A 14549-nucleotide genomic window follows, 5' to 3' on the forward strand; every position below is an offset into this window, starting at 1 on the left:
TTTTCGATCACAGATCAAAGCACTGCGAGCACCACACCTCGAAGACGCCAGCACTCACAGTACAAAATTTACAACGTCATAAATGGCTTCGCACCGCCGGAGAGGCAGCGCACTGGCAGTTCGGAACGCAACGAACCATCGAGAGCACCGAGCAACGCTCGCGGTGTGTTTCGAAACACACCCTATAAATGCTACCCTCTTTTGTGTGACATTTGATAGTAGCCATATCGAATTTCGGTCAGTGCCGTCTCGCAAACGTCACCAAAGAACAGTGCTTGGCGACGGCGTCGGAGCAGCACGGCGCACGGGTGACTCACCGAGCCAGGGCGCGGGCGCGGGCGGCGGCAGGTGCGGCGGCGGGAAGGGCGCGGGCGGCAGCATGCCGGCGGCTGCAACGGGACACCAGCGTTAGGCGCAGAGTAAATACTAATGAGTAGGTCATCTTCATAGAAACGCACCGAGCGCGGTTTGTATGTGAGCGCGCGCCAATACGTATGCGGCGCGCACGCACACACTAATCCACGCTAAATTTTGTCAGTGTGTGCGTGCGCGCCGCATACGTATTGGCGCGTTCAAATACAAACCGCGCTCGGGCGGCCTATGCCTAGGCCTAATGACCTACTCATTTGTATTTACTCTGTTAGAGGGCTTGCGCGGGAAGCGTGGCGGGAGAAACTTCTCTTTTGGGCGTTGTTCCTCATTTTTCTGAATCGGTTCCTCGCCGAGGTGATTAGTGATCGTTCGTGCCGGTGATGAGGAGGAACGATGGAGAAAAATGAGAAATAACGGAGCTCCGTTCGTCTTCCCGCGTAAATCTCCCTCGTTGAAATACGTGATACATCCTCGTACTTCAGAGTGGAATTAGATCAGGTTAGCTTTTAATTTAGGTTGAAGATAGAAATCACTAAAGATGTAAATGATCTTCGAAGTCGTGAGACTTGTTAAAAATCGCATCGGTTACATCGCTTCACAGTACGGTGAATCTGGGTAACCGACCATCAGTATAACATCGACTCAAAATATTAAATATTATTGCGAATTTAGTATTTTCGCTTTGATTTTTTAGCATAGGCGCAGACCACCGACTTTCAGTCGGCCGATAGTCGAATCGGGTTGTTAATCAGTATGAACATGTATGGAAGTGCGCTCATTACACCGATTTGGTATCGGCCGATTCTTCATACAAATTAGATCGGGCCCAACTATCGGCCAACTAAAAGTCGGTGGTCTGCACCTAGGCTTATATTTCCAACAACGGGTGAAAGATACAAAACTTATTCGAAACAAGATAAAATCAAATTGAAAAGCAAAAAAATAAATAAGACGGAAACCAGCACTGACCCGGCGGCGGCGGCATGATGGGTCGCGCGGCGTGCGCGGGCGCGAAAAGCGCGGGGGCGTAGCGCCGGCCCCCGCCCCCCGCGCCGCCCAGGGGCCCCCCGCCCGGCGGCGGCGCCTCGCCCAGCTCCGCCATCAGCGACATGTACTCCTCGTCGATCTTGGCCTGCGGGTTAGCGCGGCCTCGTCATTACAACGGCCGGTACGGTTAGCACGAATAACTTTCGAGTTCGAATCATTTGCATATTCGGTAAAATTCGATACTCAACCTTCGAATTAAACGATAACGTGATTTTGATTCTCAAAATAAGTTTCGTGCAACCATTTCTCAAACTAAGTTCACTTTAAGACACGTTCACAAAGGCTCTGTTGTAGTTTTCATACTAAATCTTTTGATGGCGATTCGAATACGTAAACGATTCGAACTCAAAAGTTTTTCGTGCTAGCCGTACGGGTGTATGTCGCGCGACGAAAGTTGAGGCGACCGCGGCACTCGCGCGGACGTGATTTGCACGTGCGAAGCGCGCACGACTCGTTACACGTACTAATTCAAAATTTCAAACACACTAGTCGACTCGCCTTCGCTGAACGTTACGTCACGTCCACTTGAGACCGGCGCGGCCGGCGAGCGTTTTACGTTAAAGCAGAGAGAAATGTTTGCTCGCGTTTACCGCCTCAACTGTCGCCGCGCAACCTATCCTTACGGGACGAGCGGTACACTGGTACCGCTCGTAAAAATAATAACGGACACTGGTCCGTTATTATTTTTCCCAACCATAATACCTTTATGAGAAATGTGATAAAGAGTAAAGCCCGGTCTGTGAGCACGTAGAATTTTGTCCAATGACCCCAAGCTACCCATCCTTATCGCTCGCGCGTAATTATATTGCTGTCGCGACTGTGCGACGAGCGCCCGCAGTGAGTGTGCTAGCGCGATAGCAACATAATTACGCGCGAGCGATAAGGATGGGTAGCTTGGAGTCATTGGACGAAATTCTACGTGCTCACAGACCAGACTATAGATAGAATAGTAAATTGTCGAATGTTGACCCGGATACGGTGCTGGTAGCGTACCTTGTGCGCGCTGGGCGCGGGCGCGTGGCCGGGGCGCTTGGCGCGGCAGTCGCGCGCGATGTGCCCGGCGCCGCCGCACGACGAGCACACGATGCTGTTGGTCACGTTGGGCTTGTCCGGGCACTGCGGACGCAAATCAAGGAACATTATTTTGTATTATTTATGAGAGAATAAAACGTCATCAAAGTTGACGTGCGCGACGATGCGACATTGCCATTTCACCTATAATGCACGTGAACGAGCGGGGTGTGGGGCAATTGCGTAGGGAAAAAAAGAGAGTACAAAATTATAAATCATTACAAAACATTAATTATTGTTTCAATTTAGAAGTTGTAGACTCATTGTAAAATTTTTAACTATAATAAATCATTACAAACCACTTTCTTTTTTATTTCAATTAACATATTGCAGGTAGACTCAATCACAAAATCTAAGAAAAAATTTAAATTACTGAAATCAAATTGACCGAAAGGGCTCCTGCATGCGTAAACACCGCTGCCGCGCCGCGGGCGAAATTATGCTTTGATGGCGCGGTGGCGGCGCGGCGGCGGTTCTACTCGGTGCGTATGAACAGTGCAAAGGAGCGGCGGCGGCGCGGTAGCGGCGTCATGTGCAGGAGCGCAAAATGATCGTTTTTGACCGTAAACGACGGTCAATGAAAATCAGCCGCTTCAGTAATGTGAGCGCTACTCACGAGCCAGGTCTTGTGGTCGGTGGCGGTGCAGTTGGCGCAGCGCTGGGCGTCGTGCTCGCGCAGCGTGCCGTTGAGCTGGGCCAGCTCGCGCAGCCGCTTCAGTAATGTGAGCGCTACTCACGAGCCAGGTCTTGTGGTCGGTGGCGGTGCAGTTGGCGCAGCGCTGGGCGTCGTGCTCGCGCAGCGTGCCGTTGAGCTGGGCCAGCTCGCGCAGCTGCATGCGGCGCAGGTCGTTCTGCCCCTCCGGCACCTCCACGCCCTGCCGGATCACCTCCTTGATCTGCGGGGAGCGAGCGTTATAGACGACGAGGCACTGGAACGACGATGCGAGCGTAATAAAACTTCAACGACATGCAAGCGACTTGATCGCTAGTAACTTTTCGTATTCACGTGTTAGGCCCAGAACACACGGTGAAACGCAACTTCAACGATCGGTTTCATTTCAAACCAGTTTCAAACTGGTCGCGTCATGTGTGGTCTCTCAAAGGAATCTATGGCAGAAACTTAGATGCAACTCAAAAGTAACTAGAAGTTGCAGTTTCATTGTAATTGCGTTTCACCGTGTGTTCTGGGCCTTAATTGCCCGATTTTGTTTCGATTTCATTTTTAGGCGGTTATCACGCCGCGCTCCGTCGCTTAGCGCGTGATTTTTTATATGAAATCACGCGCTCCGCGGACGCGTTGTAAGTGTGAAGTGCCGCGCGTGTTTTCCATACAAACTGAGGTACTTGCATATAATTAATAAATCTGTCGCCCCGCGCTCCGCGACGGAGCGCGGCGCAGTGTGATAACCGCCTTATGCATGTTCAATCGTTACCTCCGCGGTATTCGCCTATTACCTATTTGAGAAATCGTTCAGTTGCGATCCTATCGAGTATAGATGACCTACACTGAGCTGTCCCACCAAAGTCATTGCCAGAGGGGCGCCACCATCGTTCAACTATATAAATAAATAAATAAATAATAAATAAATATCCTTGGACATTTTACACTACGCTCCTAGTCCCAAACTAAGCAAAGCTTGTACTATGGGTACTAGACAACTGGTATAAATATACTTAAATACTTTTTTTTTTGTAAATACATACATATTATACATAGAAAACACCCAGTCCAATACAAACAAAGATGTTCATACACACAAATGTTTGTACTGTGTGGGAATCGAACCCGCAACCTCCGGAATAGTAGTCCGTTTCGAACCACTACACCAAACGGCCGACAATATAGTTCCCAACATGGCAAAAATCGAAACCAGCGATCCGGTATTGACGCTGGCGCCCCCCTATCAATGTCACGGGTGGGACAGTTCAGTGTATTGGGTCTTTAATCGTTCTATCGAAATGACACGTGAATTCGGATTCAGTGGGTCTAGACAAAGTGCACTTTTTGATCGAATCGAATCTGTCAAAACTCCATACAAAAAAAAAGGCGTTTCGACTGTTTGCGATAAAAATGTGCACTTTGTCTAGACCCACAGGACTGTTTTTCAATAGGACCACTTCTAAACAAACGTCAAGGAGATTTCGAGCGTGTCAAAATACGTGAAGCAGAACGCTGACCTTCTCGACGGCCTTCTTGACGCAGTCGGCGTTGGTGGCGGTGATGTAGGCGTGCAGCGGCTCGTCCTCGCCGGGCAGCGGCTGGCCGTCCTTGCGGCCCACCTTGCCCTCCTTCACCGAGCCCTTGCCGCGGATTATGATCTTCGCGCCCGTCTCCTTCTCCATCGCTGCGGGATTAATAAGTACATTCGTTTCTACCACACGGCTCAAAAGTTATAATAAATAATAAATAAATATCCTTCTAATAAATTCATTCATTATCCTCAAAATAAATAATAAATAAATATCCTTGGACATTTTACATTGCGCTTCTAGTCCCAAACTAAGCAAAGCTTGTACTATGGGTACTAGACAACGGATATAAACATACTTAAATTAAACTTTTTTTTGTAAATACATAATTATTTTACGCAGAAAACACCCAGTCCAATACAAACAAATATGTTCATGCACACAAATGTTTGTACTGTGCGGGAATCGAACCCGCTACCTCCGGAATAGTTGTCCGTTTCGAACCACTACACCAAACGGCCGACAAGCATATTTATTGTAATATTCGAAAATAAAAATCCTAATAAAAACTTCAAATTTAAATAAGTACATTTTAAGGATTACGGGCTCAGTATGTTTAGAAAACACAACATTTACTTAAGATCTTTAGAAATACAAAAGCTGTATCAGACTTGTAGGGATCGCTAATATTAGTGGTGTACCTTTGAGAGTGTTTCCGCGCGGCCCGATGAGGAGCCCCACGAAGTTGATGTCGGGGTGCTCCTCCTGCGGGATCATCACCTTGTCGTGCACGCGGATGATGGGCGGCCTGCGGAGAGTATGACGTCATCGATTTATCACATTTCCGATCACAACTACGAATGAATTTATAATTTTTCATAATTATCTGTCGCTCAGTGGCGTAACCGCCCGAAGCCCGTGGAAAATTCTAGGGTTTTTAAGAGGGCCCCGGGACCATCGATTAGGGACTTGGGCCGGAGCCTCCTCGGGTCGGGGGCCCGTAGCATTTGGCCAGCCCTGCCCTATAGTTACGCCACTGCTGTCGGTGCACTTTCTTCATAATAAGCCAAAACATACGATGCGTTGCAGCAAATCTTCGGATATGACGCCGCACCGCATCGTGTGCTCGGGCTCCGAGGGGAAGTTAAAATGTCTATAGCTGTGTTCGCTTTGGGCTGCATCTGACTGCCGATGGGGCAGCAAGGTTCTAGAATCCCACGTTACCGGAAAACGCAGCGTGGAACATCCACCCACAAGCTGGAGTGACGACTTGATAAAGGTAGCAGGAAGGCGCTAGATGCAGGCCTCTACCAACATTGGGGGACTGATGAACATAGGCCATATTCAGCAGTGGACGTCCTGTGGCTGAACTGATGATGTGTTCGCATGCTCACTTGTAGTCGGGCGGCGGCTTGAACTCAGGGTTGATCTGGTGCATGCGCGTGACGAGGCGGTGGCGCTCCTCCTCCAGCTTGCGGCGCGTGCGGTACTCGCGCGTGTTGAGCCGCTTGCCGTCCGTGGAGTAGATGGGCTCGGGCGACGGCGACCTGCAACCGCGCGCCCGTCACTCCCGCGCCGCACGTCCGTCCGTGCTGGGAGACTCGACCGAACGATTACATTGCTCCGAATAAACGAATAAAGACATCACTCATTTATCTTTTAGTGTGTCTTGTTGGTCACTAATCCAGCAAATCTAAGTCATGTGGATATACAGCGTGTCTGGGAAAATAGTGATCAAACTTTAAAACCGTGATCCGGCTATTTTATCAAAGAAAATACTTTAAATCAGAAACTTCACCCAATTTATTTTTTTATCATCGATAGCCTGTGTGAAATCTACTATATAAAAATAAGTCGGGTTTTCCTCCCTGACGCTATAACTCCAGAACGCACGAACCGATTTCCACGGTTTTGCATTCGTTGGAAAGGTCTCGGGCTCCGTGAGGTTTATAGCAAAGAAAATTCGGGAAAAGGGGGTAAAACAGGATCCACGCGTACGAAGTCGCGGGCGGCCGCTAGTAAACTATGAAAACAGAACGGACCCTTTGCTCAACAATAGCAACGGAAGAAGTAATAGACGTAGAATAATATTTTTACCCTCATTTTGTAGAATAACTCAAATACTGTAATACAATGCAAATAAAAATATACTTTAACGACCTGGTTTTAATGATACTTTAAATTAACTGAAAAACACGTGTAAGAAAAGTCATGTATGTTTTACTTAAATCCATCCTTAGTTTCATAAGTTTGAGCTTTGTGTCTGCTTGCTACTTCTATTATAAAAAAAATATAATAGGTAATTTTGTTAACTATCAAATGATACCAAATATAGATGACCCACGCTGAACTGTCCCACCAAACTCAATGACATGGGGGCGCTACCATCGTTCAACTATATGGTTTTGCAACATGGCAAAAATCGGAACCAGCGATCCGGTATTGACGGTGGCGCCCCACTGTCAATGTCATCGATAGGACAGTCCAGTATTTTGGAACTATACTTGTGTGCTTAACAATGTCAAGGTGCCCCTGCTGTTGCTTATTTTTAAAGGAAGAGGTAAATACTAAAAATATATTACAATACAATACTCTTGTAATTTGGCGAGAGGCGAGTCAAGCCCCAGATTTGAAGTATTTTCATCGATAAAGTTGTCCATAGATCACGCCCTTAAATTTTGTTCACTACTTCCTCGGACACATTGTATATTATGTAGATATGTTATAAGTCCCGCGATGGAGCGTTTTACAGAAAAGTTATTGGTTATTTAAAAAAAAACGGTCCAGTCTCTCAGCACCAAACGGTAAGGAAAATTCTTAATTTTACGTTCGCGCATTCTAATAGAAAGGAAAAAATTTAACCGCAAAAACAAAATGGGTGAACGCAAAATTTCAAAATTGAGGAAACAAAATTTGGGGTCAGATGAAGTCGCCGCCGCGGACGCCATGGCTGGGCCCGCGGCGGCGTCCTCCCGCCCGCGTGCGAGACTAATGCCCGTTTTCACCATCAATTTCCTTATTTTTAAGTGACCCCTATGAAAACAAAATTCATATTGTGTTACCATAAGGATCTCTTAAAAAGTAGAGATTGATGGTGACAACGGGCATAAGGCTATGTGCGCACGAGTGATATCTTGTCACCGTGACAGTAATTATCTTTTTCTTTTACACTTTTATAAAGATAAAAAGAGATAACGGAGTACTTATTCTTATGTATGGAAAGACATACTGTCACGGTGACAAAAGTCACACGTGCGCGCGCGCCTCAAGTATAGGAGCATTGACGACTCGGTAACGCCGTTCGTGTTCGGTACTTGACATCGATCAGTCGCGGAAAGTGCCTCTATTCAGAATTCCTAACTGCCCTAGCGCCTGAGGAAGGAATCATTATTATTGATTAATCATTATTATTGACCTGAAATTTTAACATCATTAGCCCTGAAAATAATTGTCATTAGGTGAGTGGCCGTCGCTGAAAGAATGGTCATTATCGGTTAGGTTAAATTGATCAGAATCGATAGTGCAGCGATTAGCGACCTGCGAAAACGAAAAAGGCGCATTAGTTCGTCGGGGGCCGAGCGGGCGAAACCTAGCGGGCGCGATAGCGACTCTCGCGGCCGTTTCTAACCGTACGTTACATCGTTACATGTTACCGAAATCTCGACACAGTCGGATACTATCGACCTGCGAACATAACAACGGGCACATTATTGCAGTCACAGAATACCGGCACGAGGGGTGAGCGCGTCATGCGAGCACAGTAGGGTGAGTGAATAAGTCAATGGCGTATACTCATGTGCGGTGGTGGGTCTGACCTCTCCTCGATGGCGGGGATGCCGAGGTCGCCGGAGCGCAGCTTGCGGGACACCTCCTCGATCTGCAGCTGCACTGCAAGGCAAGGGTTAGCCGCGGCGGCGCCGCATTAGAACACGCTACAAGGCCCGGCCTCCACTACAGTACAGTACCTAGCGCTAGCTAACTGACAACCTGCGAGTTGCGAGGTTAAGGCGTTCTGCTGAAAGAACTGTATTATTAATTATTATTTGATAGCTGAAATCAAATTATTTTAGAACGATTCGATTATGGTTAAAATATTTCGTAACTCATCTCATCATCATCGATTAAAAGTAAAAGTATTTGAACAGAAAACAATAAACTTTCCGGCTCACATCAAGAAAGGAATGGAATATATTTTTCTACGGACGCTCCTTTCTATCGTTCGCCTCGCCACACGGATGAGGGAAAAATTAATAATTTCCAGTACCACCGTTCTTGATTTGAGTTTCGGGACGCACAGATGTTTTAAATGAAATCGGAAATCGCGGCATCGGCCAACCGGATCGCGCTTTTATCGTACAACAATAACACAAATAGATTTTTACTTCTCTCGTGATTTCCAATATCATTATTTTCATATCCAGACAAAAGTTTGGAATAAATCTATCACATATTAATATAATAAAGCATTGTAATCACCGCTTCGGATCTTTCGGTTTCGTTTAGCGGGTTTAAGAGTAATCAATTTTAAGATCGGTCAATCGGAAGTACGATGCACGTCAACAAGCAACAAGAGCGGGTCGGATACTCACGCAGGTACTGCTCCTCCTGGTCGCGCGTGAGCGTGGAGGGCAGCACGGTGGGCAGGCCGGGGATGAAGGTCTTGTCGTGCTCCGAGCCCGTCCAGCGCGTGCGCCGCCGCCGCGCGCGCCGCTCCGCCGCCGTCTCGCCCGCCGGGCCTGCGCAGGACACACGTCACACACGCTCTCTGAAGGTGCGTACGGATTGCGCGTACCCTGGGTACGCGTACTCAGCATGGACTGGTCCATACATACATGGACTAAGCATTCCGGATACGCGTATGGTATACCAGGGTACGCGCAATCCGTACGCACCTTAATATAATACATAAAAAATGTGAAATTGACATGATATCTTGTAATGGAAAAAAGGCTGAAGTGATCGAGTTTTCTTGTGGTGCTTTTCCTCAGCGTTAGCCCGTATTGTCAGGACGAGTCTGAAAATCAGCTCTGTACCTTTTGCTTAAATAAAATTGTAACATTATTTTTTACAAGCTTTTATTTACTTTTTTATATTTCCTTTTGTACCTACTATATTTAGTTTAGCAATAAAGATATTGAATATGAATATTGAGATATTTGTAAAAATTATCTTATGCCTGACTACAGAAAATAAAATAAATAGTTTTTATTGCCCGCCTTCTTCATCTGGCCACTGTTATCTTATAATCATAGCTGGGCACCGTTAATCAAATAGTTAACTTCGTTAATCGTTAAACCGTTAATAAAAAAATTAACTTCGTTAAACGTTAAAACGTTACATTTCGCAAGATTTAACGCAAGTTAACGTTAATCGTTAATCCGTTAACACATGATAATAAAACAAAAAAAATAATTGTATGCAAGGTTCAAATTATTTCGAAAGCTTGTATCGCGCATGGAATTTGTTCCTCTTTTATGTTTGCGCTACAAGCTTTCGAAATTATTTGAACCTTGCATAAGTACAATTATTTTTTTCGTTTTAGTACAACTGCATTTCAGAATAAAAGCTTGTTTTAAAAAAAGTTTAAAACACTTTTTAGTGTAGGTATCTCAATCTCAGAGCCTTGGTTCAATTACAATACAATTTAGCACCAAAGTGCTCGAAAAGACAAATCCAGCAAACCCAAACTCGATAAGTTTCTACCGTTTCGTTTAGGAATTCCCATGGCCACCTCCTGAGGTGGAATTGTGTAAAGCAATCGTAATCATTTGACAGTTCATAACGTACGATTATTCTGTCAAACGCTTTGTTTAACTGACTTTATCGTACGTTATGAACTGTCAAATGATTACGATTGTTTTACACAATTCCACCTCTGATTCCATCATCAGGACCCTGGATATCATCTAGTACTAAAGTACTCGAAAAGACAATCCAACGAACCCAAATTCGATGCGATGCCGCCGTTTCATTTAGGAGTTCCTATGGCCACCTCATGACTCCATCATCAGACCAGCTCAATGATACCATAACATTGCATTGTCATCGTACTTACATAAGTATACCAAATTTCAGCTCAATCGGTTCAGGAAAACTGGTCTTATATTCAGTTGCAAGGAGTTGTCCCACACATACAAACAAGTGTCGTTAGTGATCAGAGGGCCTAATGTGAGATTTCATCAAACGCTAGTGAGCGCGTCAAAAAATTACATTAAATCTATGACGGATTGTACAGCGCCCCTAGCGGGAAACGTTCAAAAACTAAAATTTTCATACATTTTTTAACTCACACTCGGCCCACTGGTTACAAAAACTGTTGTTTTGGGTACTGGAAGTTCTGGAAGCCAGAACGTACTTGTCAGAACGCCTTTTTCAGCGTGCCTGCTATATTTTTTGGTAAATAGTAGGTACTGGATTAACGATTAACGGACTTAGGATAATTTAACGGAAGTTAACGAGTCCGTTAACATTTTTTAAAGTTAACTTAAAAGTTAATCCGTTAATAGAAATGTTAACTTCGTTAATTAACGATTAACGGATTAACGAGTTAATGCCCAGCTATGCTTATAATACCACAATGCGAAAAGAGTGTGGACTAAATAATTCAAAACAAAACTCTTTTTTTCTCTTAACTCCAGGGATAGATTTCAGTGTGCTTCGGTTTACACATTAGTATTGGCCTGAGGAACAAAATGCACTATGGGTTGATTCTGGGCAGCACTTGATCCAGACCTTGGCACTATCCTTTGAGACAACACTCCATACTGCAAAAATATGTTTCATTACCAAACTCTATCCTCATAACAAAAAAGAACAAATGCCTCACCCTGTCCGTCGTCCTTGTCGTCGTCGGGGTGGTAGTCGTGGTGCGGGTGCGGCGGGTGCGGCGGGTGCGCGGGGTGCGGCGGGCGCTCGCGGTAGCGCGCCTCGGTCCGCGCCTGCAGCTGCTCCAGGCGCTGCTGCACGGCCGTGGGCGGCGGGATGGCGGTGGCGGCGCTCAGCGCGGCGGCGGCGGCGGCGGCCGGCTGCACGGGAGCCGCGATGCGCCGCTGCGCCACAAACGTCTGTCAGCGCGACCACGCCACACGCACGCACGTCAAATAAACAAACCAAATAGAACGCCGCCGTGACACACACCCAAAAAAACGTTTAAGACAAATTATAAAAACAAAACTAATAATAAAATAAATAATAATTAAATTGACAAATCACTGATAAAAATTACCCCCAAAATTAATAAAAGTTTGTAATGCTCTACATACCATGTAGCTGATATATTTCTAAAAGTAAGATGTGAAGTAAGAAAAATAATTGATTTGTTGCTAATAAAATGTTAGGCATATTGTAAGTTGTAAACTTATACTGAAGATAAAGATTATTAAATTGAGCCTACTATATAATTTTCAGGTATACCTCTCTTTCAATAGCATTTTGCTGAAAATAAGATTATCACAATTCATATTATGATAACTTAGTAATTTCAAATGTTATTTATCAAATTAATACATAACCAAGTAAATAAATCAAGTTTAAATCTTAAACAAACACCATAATAATTTAATTATTATATTATCTTTAGGGAAACAAACAAATTAATCATCACTCAGATAAGAATACACCAACACATTACGCGGCTATGTTTATACTGAACTTTATAAATGTTATGAACTTTGTTACGTCTATTCATGAATAAATAAATAAAAAATACATTTTGGAGAATTAAAAGCTCTGGATGTTGAAAAGCCTAAAAAGTTAGGTACGTGAGCAATGGAACAATGTTAACCTGTGCTACGGCGGCGGCGGCGAGGATGGCGGCGTGCGCGGCGGGGTTGACGGCGGCCGCGCCGGCCACCGCGCGCGCCGTGGCCTTCGTCGTCGTGCCCACCATCTGGTCCAGCAGCGCGATGGTCCCGTCTCTGTGGACGATACGGTCACCGACCGCGTTATGTATTGTAGCCAGAAGATGTCATCCTGAAGGTAAGCTGACTCTGCCTCGATATTTATTTATTACATAGGGTAAGGTGGGGCACAATGTTACACGGGGTACAATGTTACAATGCATATTTCTCCGTCCCTTTCTATTAGTTGTATGATGTTCAGCTGCTCAGTTCAGCAGCTCTTAAGAGCTTGACAAACGTGTATACCAACATCATACAACTAATAGAAAGGGACGGAGAAATATGCATTGTAACATTGTACCCCGTGTAACATTGTGCCCCACCTTACCCTATACAACATGCTCCTTTTGTTTTCCGGAAATTTTAAGGGTATATTCTATAAATAAAAACTAGTTAGAGTCTTAGGAATATGTGTTTTTAAAAGCATATTTTTGAAGATATTGTGGATTCTAGATTTAGAAGATACCTAGTTGATTTAGATTATAGTATCATCAATCTAGTTTTTTTTTTTCAAAATTGTCACCTAGTCTTTTTGTGCAGACTTTTTGTTGATAAGTGTATGTAAATAATTAATTATTTCAGTAAAAATTAAGTTTTTAAATAATTTCGTATAAAAAAATAAGTCGAAAAAAATTGTTGAATTTAACAAAAAATGTAATGCCATTCCATTCTTTGAAGTGGTCTAATTAATACCCTAGAGTTCCAGGAAATCAAAAAGAGTATGTTGTATTTAACCGTTACATCTTCGTAAATAGTGCCTTAAATCTTCTTGAGGTTTGTCCAGACACTATTGTTCTCTATTTTTTACTTATTATTCTATCTTTTATTAAGTGCTTGGCTGATGTTACAAATTTTTCAACAACAAAAGGCCTTTTCTTCAGCAAATAAAATTAAGGTAAAACGGAGTTGAAAAGCACCGTCAACGATTACCTGTCCTTAGACTTTCTGCCCCGACTCCGGCTTCTGCTGCGCGAGCGACTCCGGCTGCGACGTTTCTCCTTGTGCCTTTCACGGCTACGACTACGATCTCTATCTTTGTCCCTGTAATTGTTACACCAACATGAGACAAAAGACCGTATAGAATGAGTAATACAATAAATAATATAGCATTAATATAATAATATAGCATTAACATGATATGAATGAATACTGAAACTAAAACACAACACACTGAAAATTCACTAAAAGTTTTATTTGGCCATATTATGTGGAATACACATTTATCAAGAGAATGTACCATATTGGTGACGTGCATCTATGTAGGTTAACACGTACCTCTTAGAGCGATGGCGATCCCTGTCTCTGTCGCGATCGCGATCCCTGTCGCGGTCGCGGTCCCTTTCTCGGTCCCGATCACGGTCTCTCTCCTTGTCGCGGTCGCGGTCCCTGGTCTTTTCACGATCCTTGTGGCGATCGCGGTCTCTTGAGCGTGACCGACTACGATCACGATGACGAGAACTCATTTCGTTTCGGGTTCGCTTTTTAATATTTTTAATTTTTTCTGCCACTAAGTGAGTTGGAACCGCTTTTGTCACTGCTTTTTCGTATGTACGTTAGTGAAACACTCGCGTTAGTAAATAAAGGCGTATCTTCAGGAAAACACCACAGTGAAAAAAACACCATCCATTTTACTTTTTTGACATTTATGACTTTTTTTCATTGTGAGATTTCTTAACTCCCAGCCTGGAACCATACATATTGGCCTTACAAATCCATAAAATTTTACGGCTCTGAGTTGTAGCGTTTGTAGCCAATGAGGATCAGTACTGTTGTAGAAAATTCAATAAAACTAGTATCTACGTTAATCTTTAAGACATAAGAAAGATATATCTTTTTGAATTATCCAAATCGGACCATTACTTACGAAGATATTAAGTAATAAACATAGGCCGTTTTTGCCGCTAAGAGTCAACGTACGCAAGGCCGCGTGACGTCATTATATCCGAATCGAGCGCAGCCGCCGCGGCGTAC

At 44.4% G+C, this 14549-nt stretch overlaps 1 protein-coding gene across 1 annotated transcript; it reads right to left on the bottom strand.

Moving 5' to 3' along the window:
- Positions 1-258: 258 nt before the first annotated feature.
- SF1 (splicing factor 1) lies at positions 259-14249 on the bottom strand. The gene is made up of 13 exons (XM_028307350.1): positions 13854-14249; positions 13509-13619; positions 12464-12596; positions 11507-11729; positions 9270-9416; positions 8496-8568; positions 6075-6227; positions 5382-5488; positions 4669-4835; positions 3228-3386; positions 2413-2535; positions 1342-1504; positions 259-389 (listed from the first exon to the last, which is right to left on the bottom strand). The coding sequence occupies exons 1-13, from the start codon at positions 14039-14041 to the stop codon at positions 259-261; spliced, it is 1878 nt and encodes a 625-aa protein (XP_028163151.1). The 5' UTR covers positions 14042-14249.
- Between the last annotated feature and the right edge of the window lie 300 nt (positions 14250-14549).

This window comes from Ostrinia furnacalis, unplaced genomic scaffold (assembly GCF_004193835.3).
Source record: "Ostrinia furnacalis isolate ACB-3 unplaced genomic scaffold, ASM419383v2 OfSCF2162, whole genome shotgun sequence".
Classification (NCBI taxonomy): domain Eukaryota; kingdom Metazoa; phylum Arthropoda; class Insecta; order Lepidoptera; family Crambidae; genus Ostrinia; species Ostrinia furnacalis.

Excerpts from the sequence above, each read along its gene's own strand:
- SF1 (XM_028307350.1), bottom strand. The coding sequence starts at position 14,041 with ATGAGTTCTCGTCATCGTGATCGTAGTCGGTCACGCTCAAGAGACCGC. Across the intron at positions 6,228-8,495 it reads ATCCCCGCCATCGAGGAGAG|GTCGCCGTCGCCCGAGCCCA; the intron begins GTCAGACCCACC and ends GCGCGGTTGCAG. Across the intron at positions 1,505-2,412 it reads CCGCGCCCAGCGCGCACAAG|GCCAAGATCGACGAGGAGTA; the intron begins GTACGCTACCAG and ends GCTAACCCGCAG.